Below are 26,249 nucleotides of genomic sequence, written 5' to 3' on the forward strand. Positions count from 1 at the left end.
CAGAGTTTGAAAAATTGAAATGATAAAAAAGGTCCATATGCCCAATGCCAAAAGTTCGAAAAAAATGCAAAAATTTGCTTTCTGCGAATATGTATGTATTAAAGTGTGTAATTTAAAAAAACAACGGTAAATTTGGTAACGAAATTGGCAAACAATCAAGAAATAAGTATGGCATATTTAAGAGTAAATATTTTGCATGGAAAAATAAATAAATGAAATAGGTATGTCATATGTAGAGTTTATGATTTTGAATTTGAATTACATTTTATTTTTTTAAATCGTTGTATTTAAAAATACATTATGAAAATTGAATTACATTTTATTTTTTTAATCGTTTCATTTAAAAATAAATTATGAAAATTTTCATAATTGTGACTATTTTCATATGTAAGCATGTTAAAATTAACAATGCAATTAAATAATATAATGGCTCAGCGTATTAAATTGTGTAATTAAAAAAAAAACTACGGTAAAGTTTGGTAACGAAATTGGCAAACAATCGCGAAATAAATATGTGCATACTATACTTAAGAGCTAATAAGTATTTTGCATATAAAAAAATAAATGAAATTTGCAGAGTTAAACGTCGATGATGAAAATTTGCAAAGTTTGAAGAATTGAAATGATAAAAAAGGTCCATATGCCCAATGCCAAAAGTTCGAAAAAAATGCAAAAATTTGCTTTCTGCGAATATGTATGTATTAAAGTGTGTAATTAAAAAAAACTACTTTAAATTTTGGTAACAAAATTGGCAAACAATCGCGAAATATGGACGTATTTACGAGACTAAATATTTTGCATGAAAAAATAAATAAATGAAATATGTGGGGTTTAACGGCGATGATGGAAATTTGCAAATTTTATAATAAGGAGAGAAGTAAAAGGTCCCTATCTTATCGTATTAACCCCGTACTTTTGATAAAGATATGCAACAAAATTTTTGCAAAGAATTTGTTTGCATTGATTTATGAATTTGAATTTAACTTACATCTTATTTTGTTTTAAATCGTTTTATTTAAAAATAAAACTGAAATTGAACTGATTTGAATGTCGGGTATGAAAATTTTTGCAGTTAAATATAATTGCAGTGCATAATGAAAAAACTACTGTAAATTTTACCAACTAAATTAGCAAACTCTCGCGAAATATGGGCATATTTAAGAGTAAATATTCCGCATAAAAAATAAATTGCATATGTAGAGTTTTAAAATGTGCAAAGTTTTAATATCGACAGGATACAAAAGATCCCTTATTTTTAGATCCGAGGCAAAAATTGATTGATATTACAAAATTTTGCAAACAATTTTTGTTTGCGTCGATTTGCGAATATGGCAGCATATTAAATTGTGTAAGCAGAAAAACTACTGTAAATTTTGGTAAATTGGCAAACTCTCGCGAAATAAATATGTACATATTTTAGAGCTAATAAGTATTTTTCATAAAAAAATAAATTAAATTTGTAAAGTTTAACGTCGATGATGGAAATTTGTAAAGAGCAAAATATCGAGAGAATGCAAAAGATTCAAAGTTCTCAGCGTGAATTGATTGATATGCAAAAATTGCATCCGAATCGATTTGCAAAAATTGCATTTGCATTGATTTGCAAAAATTTTGCAAAAAAGAGTGCTTGCATCCATATATGAATTTAAATTTCATGTTATTTAATAAAAACAATTCAATAAAGTTTGACGTCGGGTTTGAAAATTTTAAAAGTTTAAAATAGCCAAAGATTTAAAAAAGATAGATTGGTTTTGAAGACTATTGTTGCAATCGTTTTATATGTATGCAAAAATTTGGCAATTATGCAACTTTGCATGGATTTTTGAATTTCTTTTTTTTCGACCGTTTTACTTTAAGAATTTTGGAGACATGCAAAATTTTGCTAATTCGCGAGTTTTCGCATGGATTATCATTTTCTTATGTCAAGAATTTTATTGCAACTAAATCGACATTTAAGAATTTCTACAATTTAGTGGACATAAATATTTATGTAAATTATTACTATATGCATTAATACAAATAAACAATGCGTTTCTGAAAATGATTGTTAATAACGGGTTGTTAAATACTAAATTAAATATTAAATAGCGAGCCGTGATAAACACAAATTTAATAAGTAGAAAAAAATTCTTTTCATATTTTGCATGAAAAATACAAGAAATAGAGTTTAACGTCGATTATGAAAATTTGCAAAGTTTTAAAATATCGGAAAGATAAATTACCTAGATTTTTGGAGAATTCATATAATTTCATATGCTTGGATTGGACATACAAAAAGTTTGCAAATTTGCATCAATTTACGAATTGCATCTTTTGCATAACCGTTCTATGTGAAGAATTTTGCACAAATAAATTTTGCTAGTTGGCAATTTTTATAATTTTGTTAAGAATTTTATTGCAACTAAATTGACACATGAATTTTTGCAATTTAGTGGACACATAAATATTTACATATGTAAATTATTACTTACATGCATTGCATTAATACAAATAAACAATAAACTGATTGTTAATAACGGGTTGTTAAATACTAAATTAAATATTAAATAGCGAGCCGTGATAAACACAAATTTAATAAGTGGAAAAAATTCTTTTCATATTTTCATGAAAAATTTATGAAAATAGAGTTTAACGTCGATTACGAAAATTCGCAGAGTTTTAAAATATAGCAAAGACAAATTACCTAGGTTTGATGAGAAAACAAATTTTGTAATAATTTCATATGCTTGGATTGGATATGCAAAAAGTTTGCAAATTTTCATGCATTTACGAATTTCATCTTTTGCTTAACCGTTCTATGTGAAGAATTGTATTTATCTGCGGTGAGATACACAAATTTTGCTAGTTGGAAATTTTTATCATTTTGTTAAGAATTTTATTGCAACTAAATCGGTACATAAGAATTTCTACAACTTAGTGGACACATAAATATTTATGTAAATTATTACATGCATTACATTATTACTACAAATGAACAATACGTTTCTGTAACTGATTGTTAATAACGGGTTGTTAAATAAATACTAAATTAAGTATTAAATAGCGAGCGGTGGTACATACATACACAAATTTAATGAATACATAGCAAAAAAAGAACGATAAATATCTACTTTTCGTACTGTGTGTACGAATTTGTACAATAATTTCTGAGTAAAAATGATACACAAGTTTGGCATTGAAAAAGTAGTCAATTGTTACCCAAATGGGGACCAAAATATTTCCATTTTTAGTATACATTTTTGTATGTATAATACTAATTAATTATGTTAATTATGAGTCATTTATATTTGTATGTACAGGTAGAAATTTAAATATGATAAGTTAATTAATTAGTCTGGATAAGCCATTAGTTAAGGCACCCAGGTTTTTTAGCGGCATATTTAGCTGACATTTTTAACGTAGGACGAGATAACAAATCACCAAAATGGTTAAAGACAGCAAATTTTTAACCATTTCTACGTTCTGGGAATTTATTTTACAATTCTGGATGACAAACTTGTAGAGCAGGAAGTTTCCAATTTCTCAGAAATATACACAAGATTTTGCCACTTTTTGAAGGACGAGATCTCAAGTTAAAGAAGCCTTCAGAAAAATTAGAACTCGTCGAAACTGGCTCAAAAAAACTCATCGCCATTCCATTAATCAACTAACTGACGGCCAATTTGTCGTTCAGAATTTTAAAATAAGTTCCAGAAGCGATAAATTATTAAAAATGTGTTGGTTTTCACTATATTTTGAGCCAGTTTCGACGAGTTCCAATTTTTCTGAAGGCTTCTTTAACTTGAGATCTCCTCCTTCAAAAAGTGTCAAAATCTGGAGTGTATATTTTCAAAAAATGGGAACTCCCTGCTCTACAAATTTACCTTCTGGAATTTTAAAATAAATTCCCAGAGGAGACAATTGATTAAAAATCTGCTGATTTTGAAGATGAGTCATCCACTCCTACGTTAAACTAATTTGTACATGAGTGAAGACCTCTACAATCTCGTGACTAAATATTAAAGGCTGTGATGTCCAAGTTTATGATGTCCTCAATAATTAGAAAATTGTATACTTCTGAGTCCCTCGTGATGCCGGTCGGCGTGATGATGATGTCGTCTTTGCTGCACGTCATGATTACTATTTAGCAATGGCGACGAATTTGAGGACGAATCATCCGCACTGTGATCTTGCAAATGGTCGAGAAGTTGATCCCGTGAGGAGAATTCTTTTTGGCAGTGGCCACACCGAAATAGGGACGACGAGCTGGTCGGCGAAGACTGTGGGGAGAGGAGGGGATGTACTAAGTCGTCGTGGTGGTTATCATCTTGATGTACGATAACCGAGACGACTTCTTCACCTTCGTCGTGGTCGTGGTTATCATTTTCTTGGGTGAGCATTAAAGCGGTAGATAAGTCTTGTTCTGCGCCGCCGCCGACGTTTTCAGCCGAGGAGGAAATGAAGGACGAGATCATGGCGAGATTGAAGTCTTGCGAGGAGGAATCTTCGTCAGAGATCGAGTCCGCCTTGTTGGTCAGATTCATTATGCCGTCGAGTAGATGGGGCCCGTTTTGTGGGGGTGGAGGAGGAGGAGGATAAGTTGATTGAGGGGGATCAGTCTTGCGAACCTTTTTGCGGGATGGGATTCGTTCCTGGTGGATAAAAATTTATAATTATTATCAGATTATTATCAAATTGTTCATTTGATGACGACCACGGTCGAACTTTGTGCGTATGTTCCCTAACTTGCATCGATCGCAAAAATTTTTATATTTTTTCTAGGTTTCCAGAAATATGGATGTTTCCGCTATTATTTGAAAAATACGGAAATCTTTTACATATGTATTTTCGAAAATACGCATATTTCATAAATATTTGAACGATATGAGGGGACGGTACGAATTTTTGTAATTGGACCATGAACAATCCAGAGCAGACCATTAATTCAGAAATATAATTTTTGGGAAAATTCTCATTCTTGTGTTTCTTTTTTCGTACATAATTAGTAAAGATTTTGGCATTTTTTCGTAAATATGTACACCTTTCAGAGATTTTTTTGTAATACATACATATCCAGTATTTTTTGCCCAAAGAACCAATTTCCAAATTGGATCGTGAAAAGTCCAAAGCCAACTTCAGAAATATAAGTTTTGCGAAAATTCTATTTTGGATTTTTTGTGCGTATTTGGCAAACATATTGGCATATTTTACATAAATACTGAATACATATTTCAGCGATTTTCGTTAATACATATCCGCCCTCTGATTATGACATTATTCTATAGCATGTCACACACCGATTTGACTTTTCTCTTACTCCCGGAAGACTCCTTGGCATTGTCGTGATGATGAAATGGATTTCTGACCGCTTGGCTTTTTTGTGGGACGAAGCCCTGTTGTTGATCGTGGCGATGTTGTTCTGGCCCATTTTTGACAATATTGCACCCGCTGCTGCCACTGCTGGTGCGAGGGCGATGTGGCGTTACTACCCCCTCGCGTAACGTGGGACAATGTGACTTGATATGTTTTGTGAGGTGGTCCTTCCGTTTGAACTGTTTCGAACAGGAGGGGCACGGGTAGGGACGGATGTCCCCGTTGTGACAGGATTCTATGTGTCTGCAGAAAACAAATAGGGTCAGATTTAACGTGTGTAGACTCGTCGGTAATAAAATCGTCGAAATCAGGACATTTTTAATCATTTCTCGGCTGTGGGAATTTATTCTAAAATTCGGGACGATAAATTTATAGTCGGTGAGTTGATTGATGGAATGGCGCTGAAATGAGTGTTTTAGCCAATTTCGACGAGTTCCAATTTTTCTGAAGGTTTCTTAAATTTGAGCTCTCCTCCTTCAAAAAGTGTCAAAATCTAGAGTGTATATTTTCAAAAATTGACAACGACCTGCTCCACAAATTCGTCGCCCAGAATTTTAAAATAAATTTCCACAGCGGAGAAATGATTTAACATGTGCTGATTTTGACGAAGTCATCGAGTCCTACGAGAAAAATCTTGAGGGACATACATATGTCAATAAGACGTGTTAACAGCATATCTAGTAATACTAGACTAGTATTATAGTCTTGATGGTCATACTCGTTTTATTACCTGCTCAAATGGTAACTCGTCCCGAAAACTTTGAGACAATATTGGCAAATACTGCGGAGAAGGACGCCCATATCGTTGGCGGAGGAGGAGGCGATCGTTATCGCACCGCTACTCCCGTCACCATTTCCATGAGACTGTTTCGTCGTTGGCATTGGAATGGAGGAAAGGCGGTCGTGGTCATCCTCGTTCATGACGAGGGGCAAAGGAAGGCCGAGGTGTTCCACGGGGATGTCCTGAGAAAAGTTTAATTAATTAATTGACTTATTTAGTAAGATAATTACTTATAATTGAGGTCTCCCAGCGTATGCGATCCGATTTTGAGCAAATTGGCGTCAATTGATTGTAAATTTAATTAGAATAAAATTTGCATGAAACACGATCTCCCAATGGGCACATTTGGCGCAGATATTTGCATCCGAAGAGGAAAAAACGCGCAGTAAATTTGGAAAGTGCAAAATTTGTCGACTTTAGGACTTCTCCTCGTCGGATTCAAATATCTCTGCGAAACGTGCCCATTGGGAGATCGTGGCTTTTGCGAATTTCATACCAATTAAATCTGTGATCGATTGACACTATTTTGGTAAAAATCGGGAGCATACGATGGGAAACATCCATTGTTTGCGACGATCAAACTTACGGTGGAATTCATCCCATGAAATCGAGACGCTAATAAGTCCGGATGAATGCTTCGCACGTGGCGGAGGACGTGATCTTTTCGAGAGAGCTGAAATTTGGGATATATAAATGTTTCAAATTTTGAATTTTGACGAGCTTTTCTTTTATATTAGTTCTCAAACCTCTTTTCCACAATGTTCACACTTGAATTTTTGTCCCTGATGAAAACAACGGATATGTTCAGACAATTTTTCTCTTCTCGTGTACGCCCTTGGACAATCGGGACAGCGGAAATTTTGTGGTTTGTGTCCTCTCAAATGGGTCGCTAAATCTTTTTCGTTGTTACACGTAACTCCGCATTCGTGACATTGGAGGGTCTATCAATTAATTAATTAAATTAGTAATTACTTGAGCAATTAATTAGTTAATTAATCTCTCGATGTGATAACCAGAGTTTTTTTTACCATGTTGAGTTGCTGTTTCTTGTTTGGAGAACAATTGGCGAAGGGGGCTTCCTTAATTTGTCCGCCTAACGTTAGACTCAAATTTGTGAGGCTGACAAGTCCGTTTCCATTTGGTTGGAGGAGTGATCGTTTCGGAGGTTTTGGAAGTTTAGGTGATGATGTTGTGGTGGTTTTCGTCACGGTCGTGCTCGTCGTACTGTACGACAGGCTTGGTCCTGCAGATCAGGGTAACATGATTTGCATAATTAGCGCATGATGCGTGGTCATGATTAACGAATTATGATTAGGAATTGTCATGAATTATCGAGGTCATGACCTCTATTCAGTTAACGCACGACTCGATGATCGCCAAAATCAGCACATCTTTAATCATTTCTGGGCTGTGGGAACTTATTTTAAAATTCTGGACGACAAATTCGTAGAACAAGTCGTTCCCAATCTTATAAAAATACACGCTCCAGATTTTGACACTTTTTGAAGGAGGAAATTTGAGATTTGAGAAGATCACTGTTTTTTCGATTTCCAAAAAATTGTTAAAAAATCCTGATTTCCTGATGATGTAAGTTCAGCATCGAAAGCTTAAATAAATTGCTTTTACAATCCACACCCATGTATTCCGACGAAGCCTCCTCGAAAGGAGGAGATCTCAAGTTTAAAACGCCTTCAGAAAAATTGGAACTCGTCGAAACTGGCTCAAAAAACTCGACGCCATTCCATCAATCAACTCACTGACTACAAATTTGTCGTCCAGAATTTTAAAATAAATTCCCAGAGCCGAGAAATGATTAAAAATGTGCCAATTCTGTCATCAAGTCCTTGTCGTACGTAGACCCAAATAAATAACTCACCAGTAGAGTCAAGTTGATGAAAAGTTTGTAAACTATTTTGAGATTGCACTTGTCCCTGCTGCGGATGGGACTTGGTCGTCGTTTCCTCTTGACGAGAACAAGAAGATGACAACGAGGAGGACGAAGACGCTGACCGATTTCTCGTATCGTTATTATCCTCACGTGGAGGGGATGAATTTAGAGATTTCTTTCCGTCCGGACTGGCTGACAGGTTGCCACCACCAGGTTGTTGCGAATTTATTACCGGGATTCGGAGCGAGGCTTTTGTGGAGCGTGGATTTGAAGAAGACTTTGTCGGTGATGGGGCAGGTGCAATTTTTGTTCGATTTGATACTACGCCAATCTTCGCTAACGTTGCGGACGAGGTGAGTGAGAGGAAATCTTCCTGTAAATGCAATTACATAATTAATACTAATTAAGTTTAATTAGTTAAATATGCATTATTGTTAATTAATTACCTTGTTCAGGAGGACGGCGTAGGTGGGGTGCATATTTTTAACGTGTCTCGCCAAGTGGTCTTTTCTAGAGATTGATTTCTCGCATAATGGACACACGTGCTTCGTTCCACTGTAATTTATGATTAATTAATTAATTAAATATGATAATTGAAGCGCCCAGTGGTGTTACACCCTCAAAAAGAAGAAAATCCATGTGGAATAGGCAACCACCACACGAAAATGCACCGTTTCTGAAGAACTTAACTTTTTATCGCTGTCAAACTACCTTATTTTGCATAAATCGTGAAAGGAATATTATTAAGCGGCCCAGTAAAATAGTAAAAAATACCCAGTAAAGTGGTAAAAACCAATAATAGTAACTGTTGCCCAGATAAATAGTTTTATGAACCCAATATTAAAGTAAAAAGGTCCAATAATGTTGTTCGCCAAATTACCTTATTAACACAATATTAAGCGTGATATGCAAATACATAGTGGTAGGTATCTTTTACTCAGAGCTTGAAACTTAGCCATCTAAACAGATAAATTATTGCAGTCAGTCACCCTCTCGTTGTTCATAGTTCTTGTCAGTTTTTTGCCATTTGCCCAAACTTCAGACGACTTCAAATTTATATTTGAAAGTTTAAAGAAAGGTACCTCTGAGGAATACAAGCCTAGTATTCTAATAGCCGACGCGTCAGAATCCATCACAAATGGATTTAAAGAAGCGTCCGGTTCGGACATTACCCGTATTTACTGCTGGTTCCACTTGTGCAAAAATATCGATGCCCGACGTTCTACTATCAAGGACAAAGACGGTCGAAGGAGCGAATACCAGGATTACCTAACTCAAAATCATTTCATGAAGAACCATCTGTGTCCCTCGCATTGCAGACATCTGTTTTTAACTCGGTTCAAAACAAACCCGATATCAAATATCGTACCTATGATGACAATGTTACCACATAGTTCATTTCAGCAGCAAATCAACCAAAACTTAAGGAGGACGATATCAATAGATATTTACGATTAAGAGAACGACGAAGTTGAAAGACTTTTGACACATACAAGACTTGTTTAGGCAGGCTATGGTTAGTGAAATTTAATACTCATCAGTGGATTAAATCTTCACGCTCGAGCCCTGTATTCTTAAAAATGTATTTATGTAAACACATAATGGCATTGCTATTGTACACAAATTGTTTGGCCCTGGATGCAATTCCAAAGCCAAGAAGGCATTAATTCCTATCTAAAAATTTATCATCGAATAAGGTGGAGGAAATAAATATTTGATTTATGTTTATAATTCTCCATTTTGTATCGTTTTTATGCATTACGACATTATTGGACCTTTTTACTTTTATACTGGGTTCATAAAACTATTTATCTGGGCAATAGTTACTATTATTGGTTTTTACCACTTTACTGTGCATTTTTTACTATTTTATTGGGCGTGTTAATTGTATGCCATCGTGAAAACAAGGTATTTTGGCAGCGATAAAACGTTAATTTCTTCAGAAAACCTATATTTTCATACAACTGTTGCCTTTTTCACGTAGATTTTCGTCGTTTTGCGGGCGTAACACCCACAATTCTGGGAAGCTCAAAATACGGTATTAAATTAAGTATAAGTGGCATTTTATTAATTCCCCACCTATGCACGGCTTCCATATGTTTGCTCAAGTGCTCTTTACGATTGAACCCCTTGCCGCACTCGGCACAAGGATAAGGTCGCGAGGGGAGATGGATGACCATGTGGCGGCGTAAATGCGTCCTTGTTTTGTACGAGGCTTGGCAATGCGTGCAGTAGTGGGGACGACCTTTTCCTGGATAATTAAGAAATTCCGCAATTAATTTATACTTACTTATTAACTAACCAATGGATGGTTCCTAACATATACTCTCCAATTTTGAGCAAATTAGTGTCAATCGATGACAAAAAGTAGTATGAAATTTGCGAAAGACACGATCTCCCAATGGGCACGTTTGTTGGCACAGTTTTTTTGCATCTGAAGAGGAGATAACGCGCAGTAAATTTGGAAAGTGTAGAATATGTCAACTTTAGAACGCGTTTTCTCCTCTCCGGATGCAAAAATCTCTGCCGAACGTGCCCATTTGGAGATCGCGTCTTTCGCAAATTTCATAATTAAATTTGATGGTCGATTGACGTTAATTTGCTAAAAAGTCAGAGAGTATACGCTGGTGGAACTCCATTGTACGTTTTGCTACCAGAATTTGACGAGATGCTCCCATCCCCAAAGTCTGAATTGTCATTGACATAATTTTGCAGGATAATGTTCGGATCGAGTTCTAACGTCGTAGTCATCATGTCATGTTGATGTTGTTCCGAAGCTGATAAAGATGTCGATGGCGAAGTTGTCGTGGTGGACGAGGTTGTCGTAGACGATGACGACAAGGAAGAAGGAATAGTCTGTGTGGTTTTGAATTAATAAAATATTTAGTAAATGCTTGAAATGATAAATAATTATAATTTAACGTAGAACTCGTATCCGAAATCGTTAAAATCATCACATTTTTAACCATTTCTCCGCTCTGCGGAAACTTATTCTAAAATCCTGAACGACAAATTTGCAGTCAGTGAGTTGATTAATGGAATGGCGTTGAGTTTTTTGAGCCAGTTTCGACCAGTTCCAATTTTTCTGAAGGCTTCCTAAACTTGAGATCTCCTTCAAAAAGTGTCAAAATCTGGAGTGTATATTTTCAAAAATTGTTAACTCCCTGCTCTACAAATTTGTAGAGCAAAATTCGAAACTGGCTCAACAAACTCATCGCCATTCCATTAATCAACTCACCGACGGCAAATTTGTCGTTCATAATTTTAAAATAAAGTTCCCAGAGCCGAGAAATGATTAAAAATGTGCTGATTTTGACGATCGAGTCCTGCTTTAAATACTGACCGTGTTATGATTTTGTGGCGGAGTTTGTGGCGCTTGTGGGGGTGGTGGAGGAGGAGGAAGTTGTTGTTGTTGATGATGATGATGATGTTGATTGTTGTTAGCATACTGATTAAAATTAAAGGCAGCGATAAGATCGTGGTCTTGTTGATGATCGTAAGAACGGAGCATAAATTCAATCGAGGAGGACGACGAGCTGCCTCCCGAATGACCGTGACCATGATGCGGTCCTCCACCCCCCGAGGATGAGGACGACTGAAGAATGTCGAATAATCTTTGTTGCGATTGAATATCGTGTTTCAAATTGAGATTTAAAGCTTCCATGATTCTGAAAAGGTACAAATTTTGATTACAATTCATAATTTATACAATTTTAAAGAGTTATCTCATACCTTTTATTAAAAACACGACCATTTAACGATTATAATTTAATCACAAATTATCGACGAATTCAAATCGACATTTCTTCCATTTTTGAAAATTCCTGGAGAACGTTTAACTTTAAATAAACACGATGCACGTTAAGTTAAGCTGTATTTTTAACCTTTTAAAAATTCTCCAAGTTGATTAGTTAATTGCGCAATTATTTATTTTCTCAGACAGCAGAGCTTGCAATGCAATTTCTTTGAGTGTTGATAAACATACCAAGAAAATCCATCAATCAAATCGAGCCAGGTTTGCGCTTGGCTCCAGATTTCTGGATAAAATAATACGTCAAGTTTCGTTATTTTTCCAAAATTAGGAATTTCAAATTTTGCTTAAAAATTATAATCGAAATTTCAATCCGTATGATTTTACGATTTATTTATAATGAAAAATCAGAAAAATTGGTGCATTTATTCAATTTGTCAATTATTTTCATGTCGTGCAATACGAATTTCTCGGAATTTTCAGGAAATTTAAGATATCTCCATAATTCCTGAACTTTTTGAAAATTTTGATGCACAAAAGGTTACTTGGATATTAGTGGGATGCAAATTATGAGATTTTGGAGTGGGGTGAGGTTCCGTGGGGGTGGTGGAGATCGGTAAAAGTTGTCTCGTTTAGTGGTTACGGGTGTGAAAAGGTTGGGGGAACGGATTTTGGACGTTTTAAAGCATCTCGGGTCTCCCTTCAAGTCGTATAAATCTTTCGCCTTTTACTAAAGATTTCCGTGGGGGGGGACATTCTATGAGAATTTAACAATTTTTTGACAGCCTGCCTCCGGGTGGGCGATCAATATAAACCAAAGATAAGAACTTCTCCAAATAAGCAACTTGTCAAGCAGCTTGCATCAAAACTTGCCAAAATTTTGTCTCAATTTTTACGCAAGGTTGTTCATTTCATTCGTTATTGACAATTTTGAAGTGCAGAAATATGCCCAATTTTGCATTTAATATGCACAATTCTTCTTAATTTTTGGCATTATTGCGATTTCACCACATATCGAAAAGCGATGATAAGCAGACGTACCGAAAAGCTTGGCTAAATTTTATGTAGATATACAAATTTTGGACTAAAAACCCGACAAATTCTGTGTCATCTTCACGTATGCATGACTTCGTCGATGTATTTATTGTATTTAGATGAGAATTTGCTATACGTTATCATGAAATGTAATTGTCCATGCCCTAAAATAAGATGAGGACTAAATAACTAACGATTTATTATTTACAAAGTCTTGACTTTTATTCAGTTCGTAAAATGGATAAAATTAATTACGTTACACAATATTTTCAAAATCATTCACACATTAAAATTATTATGACTCGAGTCGAAAAATATAATTATCACAAAACGCCTCCTTTTATCGTCATTTTTGCACGGTAGAAATGCTGAGCAAATAAAATGGCATGCAAATTTTTGCACATTTTTTTTTTTTTTTTTACCAAGAGGATTAATGGTCGATTTTATTTATTATTAACATAAACATTGATAAACTATGAAATACACTTAGTTGGCTTGGGGAGTAGAGGAAAAACCCGATGTTGGTGGGTTGGGAAAACCTTTACTTGATCCGGATAGGCGTCCGAGATCACCATTCGGCCCCTTACATGATTTTTGTAAATAAAACGACCTATCATTTAAAATATAAAATAATTCTTCTAATCCTCGTTGACTGGGGACAGCTCCCATGATTGATGCCGCATTCCCGCGTTGAACTGCCAAACTAATCCGTTGAATGAGAAAAGTTGTCGACATTGGTCCAGTGACATCCTTCATCCTCCTCCCAACATCTTGGATGAACTTCAACCCTTCCGTCCCCCATACTCCTGATGTCTCGATAGCCACCGGAACAAAGATATAGTTTGTTTTAAGTTCAGAGTACAGTTTGTGTTTTTTGGTCTCGGCTAGTTTTGCTGCTGTGCCAGCATGTCTAAGTGTGTGAGAGAGATAAGAGGGGGCAAAAGTGTCTGTACATGTAAAGTCCCATATTAGTGAGCGTCCATGTTTGTAAGGTATTAGTGTTAGACCATCCGGTCTTTTTCCATCTGTCCTACAACATCCTAATGGTTCCCTAATGCTTGGTATGTCTGCAGAAATTAAGGCTCTCTTTATAATGTCATTGGCTTGCGTATGTCTAGAGTGCCTGCCAGCACTTTTTTTACATGAAAGACCATGTAAGCCTAGTTCATCTACTTGTGCGCCGCAAACACATTTATGAGGGAAACATAAATTTAACCCTAACCTCAAACCTATTGCAATCCTGAAGGAATTATCGTCTAAAAGTGTGCCTAAATTCCTCGATGGTAAAGCTTGCAACCATGCACCTGATTCTTTTGACCTTGATGCCAAAATCCTAGCAGTATTTATTGGGGTGGTGGATGATTCCAGGATTCGTGAAGATACGTAATTGAAAATTGGACTTTCCCAGGATGATTGAAAAGAAGTAATTGTACTGCGAGGTAGTTCTTCACAACTAATTGACTTCCACAAGTCCTGCGCCTCGGTCACAAGTGAATCGGACAAAGCAGTGACATACGAGGGCAAAATTAAAGAAACCAAGTCAGTGGTGGCAAATGAAGATGCAAGGAAACATGGAGTTGCTAATGTTTTAGATTGTCTAATTCCTAAACCACCTAATTTAATTGGTAATGCAATTTCTTCTAAAGACAAAGGATTAATTTGGCAATTTGTAATTTGTTCTAAGGCATTATGGAGCAATGAATCAAACTCCTCTAGCAAATGTGGAGATTTAAAAATAGGGGCTGCCCTTAGTAGATAAACTAATCGTGGAATAGCTAGTGAATGTTTCAAGAGATAATACGCAATATGGCTTGGAATGGAATGCAATCGACCAGCCATGTTAGTAAAAGCGTGAATCTTTTTGCGGAAAACATGTTCAATGGATTCAAGAGTCAAAGGTGCACCTAAAAGTTCAGTACATTTTTCTTAGGTGAGGCATAGTAACCATGACCTCTTGAAAAAATGCATGGTTACGGCGAAGCCTAAGTATGCAAACAGACCCCCCCTCCCAAAATTCCACTCAAGATTGTGGCAAAACGGCTAATCGTATCAAAATGGTGTAAAAGGCAATCGTGCAGACCTTGCTGGGTAGATGATGCCCGTCAGGTCTAGAGACTTGACAATCTTATTTTAACCCATTTTAAATCGATTTTAAACTTTCAAACGACTGGCAAATTCACTTTTCCCATGCAAAGGTTGTGACTCGTCCATGTTTTAATGTGCGGAAATCTATAACGCGTCATTTAAAACAAACCCGAGCGAAATCGGACAAGAAATGAAAAAGTTTTCTTGGTAGCATCTGCAGCCAGTTACGTTGCTTGTAATGTTTCTTCATTACTTATAACAAATACTCGTTTCTATTAGCAACCAGCACAATAGAAACATGTAAGCTCTGCACTTACATATGCAAATATCTAAACATGTAAATATGTATGTACATGTATGCACTTTTAGAAATCCAGTATTAAAATAGTACCAAGCGGTATTCAGAAATGACTACAAAAATGGTATTCATAACTAATGCTCTGACGTAATCATGTTTCGTTTTCTCCCATGTGAGAAAAATTTCACGGTGAAAATGCAAATTCTCTTTCACGTTTTCCATCATAACTTTGTTTAAACTAAGGATGAGCATTACGAAAAATCCTGAAACACGTGTTTAATCATTTATCTAAGGATACATAATTATCGTGTTTTCGTCAAAATCGGAGCTAGACCGCTGGCGTCATCGTATTGCAAGCAATAGGAACCACTGAGATTTCAATTATACCAGATTTCTAAGTGTGTGTATATACAAAATACATGTATGTATGATGTTGATGCATTTCTTGCCCTTTAGTCCACGGGTGATAGGGGAATTTAATTTGGTGTTCCACGCATTCACACCCACTGGAGAATTAATTGCATATTATGTAACGCATCCAGGCTAATGAGATTTAATTTGGTATCTATTATTGATGACAACTTAAAGAGACTTAAAAACAAAAAAATAAACTAATTCTTTAAAAAAACTTAGGTGAGGCTTGCTTAAAAGGGAGAAACAAGAGGTTCTCATCGTGTAGTAAAATAATATGCTACATCAATGTTCATCTCATGATTTATAATTTTAGGTGAATACAACAACAAATTATATGCGTTTCGGACCATTTGCCTCGCCGTGGGCCATTTTATGATTCAAATAATTAAAATAACTTGAAAATTTATTAGCGCTCAGTGCATTTGATACACATATGCAGTAATAATTCATATGAAACGATACAGGATTTAGTTAGATAATTTCGTTATCCATAATCTATTGGTGATGTAATGTACGAAGCTTGAGTTAGTTTGTAATATTATATTTCAGAACACTAAATTTTAAAAACTTCGACCTATCTTTGAAATATATTCATGTAGGCCATCAGTATAAGCAGAATCGAATAGTAACGAAGATTGCAACTTATGTATATTTAGGTACAAGCATCAATATGGCGCACATACTATAAATATATACATATATGCATTGGTATGGAACAATTAATCAGGCCCACGGCGAGGCAAATGGTCCGAAACGCATATAATTTGTTGTTGTATTCACCTAAAATTATAAATCATGAGATGAACATTGATGTAGCATATTATTTTACTACACGATGAGAACCTCTTGTTTCTCCCTTTTAAGCAAGCCTCACCTAAGTTTTTTTTAAAGAATTAGTTTATTCATATAAAAACTTATTCGCAAATTCAATTTTGCATCACTATTTTTTAGATAAAAAAACTCCTCTGAACAAAACTTGTCCAATTTTTGCACAGTTTTGCATTTAAACGTGTCCCAATTTTGGATTAAAATTTATTTGCAAATCATTGTAATTATTGCAATTTTACCACATTTTTATCCTAAAATTTCTGCTTATCTAGACATGCTGCCCAAACGAGTGATAAGTGCGAGCCCGCTTCTTCCTCAGATTATCTGGTGGTGGCGACAGAGTTGTGGACGTCGCCCTGGTCGGATTTCTGTATGGCGACGTCGCCAAATAACTACCTCCACCTCCCCCGCCCAGCAAACTTTCTCGCTCGAAGTCTTCCTCCTCATTTTTATTGCTGGCAAATTCGGCCTGTATCTCGTCCAACGTTTTGCCCTTGGTTTCGGGAACGAAGAGGAAAGTGTAGATGAAACCGAAGAGACAGGATCCCCCGAAGAACCAGTACGCTCCGTCGTTCCCCAGCAAAGCGATGATATCTTGGAAGAATTTCGTCATCGCGAAGGACATGAACCATTTCAAAGAGGTCAAAATACAGCCAGCAAGACCTGCATAATATGTAAATGAACAATGATAAGTTAAGATTTATGATAAGCAGAGGGCGGATATGTACATATTTACGAAAAATCCCCGCAACTAGAGGTGAGCCAAATGCTCGGTTGAGCCGAGCTAGCTCGGGCTCGGCTCGGCTCAACCGAGCTTGAGCGAGCCGAGTATTTTCGAGCTTTTCCTGAGTCGAGCTTGAGCGAGCCGAGCTTTTTCTGAGCCGAGCTTGAGCGAGCCGAGCTTTTTCGAGCTTTTACTTAGTCGAGCTCCGAGCCGAGCTTATTCACAAGCTCGTTATTTTCTAAAATTTCAAGTGGGATAAAGTGAGAAATTTGTATCCGTGTAGTTTAAACATATTTTTCTCTCTTCACAATAATATTTAAATTGTTCTCACAAAAAGTGAATTACAGGGTATAAAATGTATGCATTAATTGCCAACCTTTGGTTTGACAATTTCTTTTTGGTTGATGTTAATCACTAATTGAAGTCAAATTGTTACATATCCAACAGGAAAGCAAAAGTTCTACATTTTTGTATCCTGGTCTTTAATAGAACGATAAATATTTAAAATTTAGTATGTATTATGGCATGAATGCATCTTTGTCACAAGAAATGCTGAATTTAGCCGAATTTGATCGTGCTCGTCTCGGTTCAACTGAGCTCTGAGCTAGCCGAGCTTTCTCGAGCTTTTCCTGAGTCGAGCTTGAGCGAGCCGAGCTTTTTTCGAGTCGAGCTCGAGCGAGCCGAGCTTTCTCGAGCTTTTCCTGAGTCGAGCTTGAGCGAGCCGAGCTTGAGCGAGCCGAGCTTCTGAAAATCGCTGCTCGACTCACCTCTACCCGCAAAATGTATTTAATACTTATGAAATAAACCCCAAAATATTACGAAATTTGTACAAAAAACAAGAATTTTTCGTATTTCTGAACATAATGTTCTGGATGATTTGTATTCAAATTTCTTTAAGGAAAACAATTCGTCTCGCATCGTTGAAATATGTATTTTCAAAATATATGCATTTTTGAAAAAAAATATGTAAAAGATTGAAAGATTTCAAGTAAATAGTGGAAATATTTACATGTCTGAAAACCTAGAAATACGTGACAATATGTAGAACTATTTTGAAATTTTAGTGATCTATTCGAGTTAATGATCACATAAGAAAATTTGACAGTTGTTGGTTGTCATAAAATGGAGAAGTTGAATGGATAAGTGCATATCCACCCTCTGATGATAAGTTGAGATTGATAAGGTAAATATTTAAAGTTATATCACACCTTTAACGTGATGTGGCAGAATTTCGCCCATGATCATGTATCCGACCGGTCCGACGCCGACGGAGTAGGCGATCGTGTAAACGATAAGAGATCCCAAGGGTAACCAGCCCCACCCTCCGTCCGGCGCGACGCCACCTTCATTTACATAATTTTTATTAATGATTAATTAAATATTTAACCTTTTTTGAATAATAATTATTTAACAAATATTTGTATTATTGAAATTAGAAATTGTTGGCAAATTAACCCCACCGTTTTCTGCTTTGAGATAAAAGTAGAATCCGAGCAGCGTGAGGGATGCGACCATCACGGCTTCGGAGAGCATGAGGAGGACGCGACGCCCGAAGTATTCCACCATGAAGGCACCAATAGCGGCGAAAATCTGACGGACGTGCAAATTTTTAGCAAAAATTACAGATCCTGTATTGGCAAAAAATTTATAATTGAATCTTAAATACCACTTGGACCGTGCCGATGATAATTGTTGAATAGTAGTCGTCCACGTTGGCACCCGCAGAGTGGAAGATGTCCACCTGGAAAAAATTCATAAAATTTTGGGGTTTTGAATTCACCATAAAAATCTTACAATGAAGAAAATTCGTCTCTCAACGAACTTCTCCGATTTTGAGCAAATTAGTGCCAGTTGATAACAAATTTAATTAGGATGAAATTTGCGAAAGACGCGATGGGCTTGTTTAGCAGAAAGATATTTGCAGAGGAGAAATTTTGAAAGTGCAAAATTTGTCAACTTTTCGATTTATTTTTGCAAATATCTCAGCAAAACTTGCCCATTGGAAGATCCAGTCTTTCTCAGAAACCTGACCCTCAATATCTTTGAAAGTCATTTATATTATACATTTTGACCGAATTTTCATCCGGGATCTTAAGTTTTACAGATTTGTTGAAATTACGAAATAAAATGAAAACACATTTTGAATTTTGCTACAGGAAATTATATATTTTAGAAATTATATATTCTAAACTGCAAAATTTGTCAAGTTTACGACTCGTTTTCTCCTCTAGGGATGCAAATATCTGCGCCAAACGTGCCCATTAGGAGATCGCGTCTTTCGCAAATTTCATTCTAATTAAATTTGCGATCGATTGACACTAATTTGCTCAAAATCTGAGAGCATATGCTGGGTGGGAGACCTCCATTCTTACAATGCGATGGTGTTAAGTGTAACCCTCCGATTTGGTTGAAATTTTGAAATTCTGTGGTCCATGTCAATACAACCAACGTTTCTTCAGGCAGTTTGTGCGATGGTCAGAATTTGGCAAAATATTTGAGGGTAAAGTTGAAAAACGGGCGATTTTAACCAGGCGGAGAAAGCGAATTCAACGTCCATTCTTTTTCCGTGCTAAAAATCGCCCGTGTTTCAACTTTGACCTCAAATATTTTGGGAAAATTCCAACCATCGCACAAACTGTCTCAAGAAACGTGGGTTGTATTGACATGGACCACAGAATTTCAAAATTTCAACCAAATCGGAGGGTTACAGTTCACACCATCGCATTGTTAGAGTTATAAATATTCGTACCGTGTAAAACAGGACGGGATCAATTCCAGAGAAGACTTGGAAAAAGTAGATGAAAAAGGCGATCGACACCGGGCGGAGGATCGGACCGCGGAAAAGTTCCTGAAATTTTGTAGATTTATCGTGCGACAGGCGGAAACTGACTTTCAACGCGGCGAGTTCGGGGTCCACTTGTTCTGGGACGACGGCCCCTCGAAAGCGCGTCAGGGCGTGCGAGGCTTCCTCAAATTTTCCTTTGGCGACGAGAAAACGTGGAGATTCGGGGACGAATAGCATCATGATGAAGATGATGACCGGAAATCCAGCGCAGATGAGGGATTGCGTTTGCCAAGTGGTGAAGGAACCCAGGATGTAGCTGAATGTGGGGGAGAAAGGTCATGTTTGCGTAAATTAAGGTAGGACTCGATCACTTATCGGAAAAATTAACACATTTTAAATCGTTTCTAGCCTCTGGGAACTTATTTTAAAATTCTGGACGACAAATTTGTAGTCAGTGAACTGATTGATGGAATGGCGTTCAGTTTTTTTAGCCAGTTTCGATGAGTTCCAATTTTTCTGAAGGCTTCTTAAACTTGAGATCTCCTCCTTCATAAATGTCAAAATCTGGAGTTTCTAAAAAAATTCTCAAAAAATTGGGAACGGCCTGTTCTACAAATTTGTCGTCCAGAATTTTAAAATAAATTCCGAGAGGCGAGAAATTATTAAAATTGTGCTGATTTTGGTGATAAGTTCTTCGTTATATAAGCTTTGTATTTTTTGAGCCTCACATGAAAAGAATTCCGACCGAAATCATGCAGTCGAACCCGGCGCAAAGCGTCCCCCGGATTTCAACGTCGGCCATTTCAGCGCAAAAAATTGGTGCCGCGACGGCTGCAAATTTCCACAGATTTTCAAAAATTATCATAATATTTCGTGAAACCTGTTGCTAATAATTTTGGCTAACCGAATATTCCTGAGCAGAAACCGGTGACAAATCTTCCAGCCAGAATCATATTGACATTGTAGGCGAAATAGATGAGGAGCCACCCGAGGAGGAAGGGCCCCGTGAGGAGGAGCATCGACTTGCGGCGACCCAAGGTCTCGATACCGAATCCGGATGCTGGTCCCGCAGCCACGGCGCCCAACTGCGAATTAATTGGATAAGGTCAAGGTCAAGGTTACATACGTAATTGTGTAACGAGCTTAATTTGCATAACATGTGTATTCCCTTTGACCCGAAATTAATCGTTGTGACATAACAAGGATTACGTTGGCGTCAGTTTTATGTAATGTCTGATTTAGAATCGATGGGAATTGCATGAAATTCTTAATAATTACATAATTAAGGTATTTAATTACACGGATTTTAAGGTTAAGGTATTTAATTAAAGTACGGGTATAATTTGCATAATATGTCTGCTCCCTTTCCTTATTACTGACCCATAATTAATCGTGTGGCATAATAACAAGATTACGATGGCGTCAGTCTTATTTAGTGTCGCGTCTGATTTTGAGAATTGCATGAAATTCTTAATACTTGATAATGATTGTTAAGGTATTTACGTAAATGATGGGTTTAAATTGTACATACATAAAATTAGCATAATATGTAAACATGTTCCCTTTGACCCGTAACAGACTAGTGGCATAATAAGATCACGATGGCGTCAGTTTTATCCAGTGTCACGCCGGATTTTGAGTCGATTCGAATTGCATGAAATTCTTAATACTTATTTGCTACCAGAGTTAAGTATTGAATATAGTTTACTACGTAATTGTTAAGGTATTTAAGTAAGCGATAATAAAAGTGTGGCAAGTTTGTTGTTAATCCGGGATTAAAATGGACATGTGTGATGTGTGTCAATCACGCGACGTCGTGGTACAATCGGATCATTAGTATGCCAGACGCACTTCCTGTACTTACTTAATTTCCGTTGAAAATCGATATTTATTCAGTGACACATTACTTTAAGAGATATTTTTTATGGGAAATTTTCATGCAAATTATTCCAGGGTTAAACTGGAGGAATTATTTTGATGATTTTAATTTGAAATTATTAGAAATATCGTGATATTTAATGGAGCTAATCCAAGTAAACTTTCATGCAAATTGATTCAAGGTTAATTTACATACCGTGATAATTGAGCCAATCCAAGTTTCTACGGTGGGGGTGAGAGTGGCCGTAAATCTGGGATCCTTCCTCAGATCGGGCAGGGCTGATTAAAATTTTGAAATTTTGAAGTTAACGTTTCCAAAAATATAATGTTTTTTTAAAGAATTTCTATAAATCTTACCCACGGCCGACCAACTGAGAACCGTTCCTAACGCGAGAGCTCCCATGTTCGCTAATACATATGAAATTTTGTGAAATTTTTGAAGAAAATGGGACATTTTTGAAAAATAAAATTCTGAAAAATATATCTATCAAACCTGCCAAAGCTGCGAAATACTGGACCCTTCTGGGTCCTTGGAACTGTGGCAAGTCTTCATCTCCGTCACACTCGCTGAATCGGAAACTTGTCTTTCGTGACCTGTTTATGTACATTTCAGAATTTTATGAATTTGAAATTTTTATAAAATTCAAATTTTTTTTACTTATACCTTCGACTCCTACGTGTCGACTCAGAATTGAGAGAAGAATGTAATTGGGACGGAAGTGAGTCTTCTTTGCCTCCTCCTCCGTGAAGAAAATATTGATGATTTGATGCAAATGAGGGGAGTGAGATCAGTGGTGGGGGTGGTCCGGCTTGTCCGCGTCGCGGAGAGCTTATCGGAACGGCTGGAGATGAAGGTTGTTGAGCCATTATTTATAATTGATTGATTAATTAACTAAAATGTGTCACTAATTACTTAAAATTACAAAGTTTTGAGTCGTCTCATGTTTTTAAAAATAGTTCAAAATGTTATTTTTTTGTGGAAAAATTATTAAACTGCCGTGTTTTACGATGCACAGGGAAAATTAAGCTATGAAATTAATTAAAAATACGCAGCAGTGATATAAGTGAAGCGATATAACTAATTAATTATAATTCGTCACTAATTATTTAAAATGTATAAAGTTTTGAGTCGTGTCATGTCTTTAAAAATAATGTATTTGTGTAGAAAAATTATTAAAATGTCGTGTTTTACAGTGCACAGGGAAAATTACGCTATGAAATTAATTACGCTATGAAAATACGCAGCAGTGATGCGATAACGGGTCCAAACTGCGAATGAAGTTTATAAAAAAGTGCACTTTTTGAGGGGACGATGAGTTCTTATCTGGAGAGAAGAAAATGATGCGTCTGCTGCTGTTCATAATTTACTTACTTATCAGCAGTGGGATCTATTTAGTCTGCTGGTTTGGTATGTTTTTGAATGTATCAGATTTTCATGGGCACGATAGCGTATGTAAATACATACATATTTAATTAATGACCTCAAACTTATAAGCTTCCCTGCATGCATCTCAATGTCCTACTTATCGTGATCAAATAGTAAGAAAGGCGACGGAGTATACGATATGCAAATTTATGTAGAGGCTTATTTATTATTGACTAATAAAAGATTATGTAGGTTGGGATTGAGAAGTTATTAGGTTTAATTAATGGAGCAGTTAGTGGATAGTTAAGAGAGGAGAAATTGGAGGCCTTGGGATTATTGGGATTGATAATGTCTCATTGATAAGTAAATATTTAATTAGTATTAAGAAAGTAAATACGTGACGCTGGATGAATTAATGTCTAAATTATAATAAGTATTTAATTAATTGGTATATTAAGTTTTAAGTTTGAGTAATTAATTAATTATCGTGAAAAGCTAAGAATTTACGTGGATGGATCGATCGCTTTATTTAATACATATTTCATCATTTATCACGTTTACAAATTGGAATTTAGACGTTATAGTATACGTATTTACCTATTTACATACATGGTTAAAATCAATTTTTAGTGGTACAAATACATTATCATGGCGTATTAGTAGTTAGGAAATGACATAGATTGCACAGTATTATTGACATTTTTTGACCTATTTAACATGTCGGTGGTGGTGGTGGTGGTTTTGGTCCGGTCGTTGGTTTTGGAGGTCGAATTGGGTCTGGCTTCGGCTTTGGGGGTCCGGTCTTTCCTTTTCCACCTTTTCCCCCTCCGATTTTTCGGTCTTTTCCGGTTTTTCGGTCTTTTCCGGTTTTCCTGTCTTTCCCCCCTCCGGTTTTTCCGCCTTTTCCCCCTCCAGTTTTTCCGCCTTTTCCCCCTCCAGTTTTTCCGCCTTTTCCCCCTCCAGTTTTTCCGCCTTTTCCCCCTCCAGTTTTTCCGCCTTTTCCCCCTCCAGTTTTTCCGCCTTTTCCCCCTCCAGTTTTTCCGCCTTTTCCCCCTCCAGTTTTTCCGCCTTTTCCCCCTCCAGTTTTTCCTCCTCCGGTTTTTCCTCCTCCGGTTTTCACGCCTTTTCCTCCTCCAGTTTTTCCTCCCCCTTTTCCACCACAAACTTTGGAATTCTTTTGAACGGCGCAGTAGGCTCTGCGGTACTTCTCCTTGACGCTGTCGGGAAGCTTCCACCAGTCGTGGCCGCACTGTTTCGCAACATGGAAGACGTTTCCGCCTTGTTTCTGGAGAAAAAGAAGAGGTTTTATCCAATTAGTAAATATTTTAGTGACTTAAACGCTCTGGGAATTTATTTTGACGACAAATTTGTAGAGCAAGGGGAGTTCCAAATTTTTTAGAAATATACAGTTCAGATTTTTTCACTTTTTGAAGGAGGAGATCTCAAGTTTAGGAAGCCTTCAGAAAAATTGGAACTCGTCGAAACTGGCTCAAAAAACTCAACGCCAATAACGCCATTCCATTAATCGACTCACTGACTGCAAATTTGTCGCCCAGAATTTTAAAATAAGTTCCCAGAGGAGAGGAATGGTCAAAAATGTGCTGATTTTGACGATTTTGAGGATGAGTGAAAGATAATTAATAAATTGAGCTTTTTTACCCTCCAAGTGTCGAGGAAGTACAGGATGAAGCAGTTCGCGGAATGGTTTCCGTTGCCTTTCTTGCGCCAAAGTGCGATCGCGACGGCTTTGGCTTTCTTCACTTTGGAGGAGGAACCGGTCTTCTTCTTCTTCCCACCGGCCGCTTTGCCTCCGGATTTCGGGCGCTTTCCAGCACCCGCTTTCTTCCCGTGGCGCCGACCCGTGATGACCTTTCGTTTGATTTTCTTGCCGACCTTCTTCTTACCACCACCACCGCCGCCGCCACCACGTCCGCCGGTGGGGGGACACTTGCAGGCGCGGTTTAGACCAGGTCGCTCCAAGTCGTCGTCGTTTTGGTTGGGTGCTGCAGGGAAAAAAAGGTCAAGGTCAAGTTCAAGGTCAAGTTCAGTGTTTCTTGGGCGTTTGCTACATTTCCTGCACCACAAATCAAGCAATGAGGTGCAAGAATGTGCAAGAAATATGAGCCATCCAGCCACGCGCCCATTGGCCGCGGAAGCCGTGGGAAGCCGTGAAGCCGTCATTAATAATGAAGGATAGGGGAGGGAAGGGTCCATATAACGTAGATGATGCGGACATCGAATAACCGTTGGGACATTATCCCTCTGTCCGCCCTTCCGCTTCCGCGACCACTGGTCATGAAATTGTAGGGGTGGTGGCTCACAGTGGCCGCGGAAGGTGGGGGGACATTAACAATCGAGGATGGGGGGAGGGAGGGGTTTGCATAAGATGGGGAGATGATGGGGACATCGACATGGCACAACGGTGGGGACATCGTCCCCTTGCTTCCGCCCCCACTGTGTATTTAAATTTAAATCTTGATTTAATTTACCCATGTCGAATAGTTTCCCAGCTTTGATTTGAGAAGTAGAAGTTGAGAAGTTCGTTGTGCTGCTGGGGGGCTGGAAATTTTTCTGGTTGTTTTTTGAAATTGTACAATTTTCTGACCTCGAAGTAGTTTTTTACTCGTTTCGTATTTGTCGTAGTTACGCCAACGAGACAATTTGGCGAAATTTCCAGAAATTTCCATGTCTGGTTTTTCGATGACAAAATAATTGAATTTGATTAAAGTGGTACAATTGTTTTAAAAGAAATTGTTTTTAATATGTTTTTAGCAGCATCAAAATCATATTTACACATAATAATTAATATTTTACGTCATATCATTTCTTATGACGAATCAGCGAATTGGCGTCTTTTTTGCATAAAAATAAAACGCTAGCACAATAAATGTAATGAAATTAAGTAATTAACTGTCGCATTTCATGCAAAAATGAAGTCGACATTCCATGTAAATAATTATTATGTTTCGTAAAACGCTAGAAATTTCATAAAATTTAGTAATTAATTGTCGCGTTTCCATTTTCAAAATCATATACATATACGACATTCTAATTAAATAACTTA

At 36.8% G+C, this 26,249-nt stretch overlaps 3 protein-coding genes and 1 non-coding gene across 8 annotated transcripts; 1 reads left to right on the forward strand and 3 right to left on the reverse strand.

The window, feature by feature from the left end:
• Positions 1 to 2,836: 2,836 nt before the first annotated feature.
• Positions 2,837 to 12,017, reverse strand: LOC110855873 (zinc finger protein 646). Of its 5 annotated transcripts, none has more exons than XR_004836162.1 (13): positions 11,754 to 12,017; positions 11,365 to 11,689; positions 10,676 to 10,877; positions 10,101 to 10,272; positions 8,468 to 8,576; positions 8,010 to 8,394; positions 7,162 to 7,376; positions 6,880 to 7,074; positions 6,720 to 6,806; positions 6,083 to 6,315; positions 5,277 to 5,595; positions 3,976 to 4,631; positions 2,837 to 3,384 (listed from the first exon to the last, which is right to left on the reverse strand). XR_004836162.1 is itself a non-coding variant. In XM_035856627.1 (13 exons), exons 3-13 carry the CDS (start codon positions 11,683 to 11,685, stop codon positions 4,032 to 4,034), a joined length of 2,838 nt encoding a protein of 945 aa, XP_035712520.1. In that variant the 5' UTR covers positions 11,686 to 11,689; positions 11,754 to 11,845; positions 11,906 to 12,008; the 3' UTR covers positions 3,789 to 4,031. The 5 variants fall into 5 exon arrangements, 1 of the variants encoding a protein (XP_035712520.1); XR_004836161.1 differs by having other exon boundaries at positions 3,964 to 4,631; XR_004836160.1 differs by having other exon boundaries at positions 3,947 to 4,631.
• Positions 12,018 to 12,458: 441 nt separating this feature from the next.
• Positions 12,459 to 12,575, forward strand: LOC118437650. Its single transcript, XR_004836225.1, has one exon. It is a non-coding gene; the product is annotated as a U5 spliceosomal RNA (small nuclear RNA).
• Positions 12,576 to 16,599: 4,024 nt separating this feature from the next.
• LOC110855874 (facilitated trehalose transporter Tret1-2 homolog) lies at positions 16,600 to 23,196 on the reverse strand. Its single transcript, XM_022104269.2, has 11 exons — positions 22,484 to 23,196; positions 22,313 to 22,413; positions 22,177 to 22,227; positions 22,016 to 22,098; positions 20,846 to 21,026; positions 20,670 to 20,772; positions 19,906 to 20,257; positions 18,823 to 18,897; positions 18,617 to 18,746; positions 18,365 to 18,499; positions 16,600 to 17,095 (listed from the first exon to the last, which is right to left on the reverse strand). Exons 1-11 carry the CDS (start codon positions 22,684 to 22,686, stop codon positions 16,701 to 16,703), a joined length of 1,809 nt encoding a protein of 602 aa, XP_021959961.1. The 5' UTR covers positions 22,687 to 23,196; the 3' UTR covers positions 16,600 to 16,700.
• A 701-nt stretch (positions 23,197 to 23,897) lies between these two features.
• On the reverse strand, positions 23,898 to 26,196 carry LOC118437622 (uncharacterized transmembrane protein DDB_G0289901-like). The gene is made up of 3 exons (XM_035856796.1): positions 25,675 to 26,196; positions 24,845 to 25,188; positions 23,898 to 24,470 (listed from the first exon to the last, which is right to left on the reverse strand). Exons 1-3 carry the CDS (start codon positions 25,676 to 25,678, stop codon positions 23,898 to 23,900), a joined length of 921 nt encoding a protein of 306 aa, XP_035712689.1. The 5' UTR covers positions 25,679 to 26,196.
• Between the last annotated feature and the right edge of the window lie 53 nt (positions 26,197 to 26,249).

This window comes from Folsomia candida, unplaced genomic scaffold, assembly GCF_002217175.1.
Source record: "Folsomia candida strain VU population unplaced genomic scaffold, ASM221717v1 Fcan01_Sc014, whole genome shotgun sequence".
Lineage (NCBI taxonomy): Eukaryota > Metazoa > Arthropoda > Collembola > Entomobryomorpha > Isotomidae > Folsomia > Folsomia candida.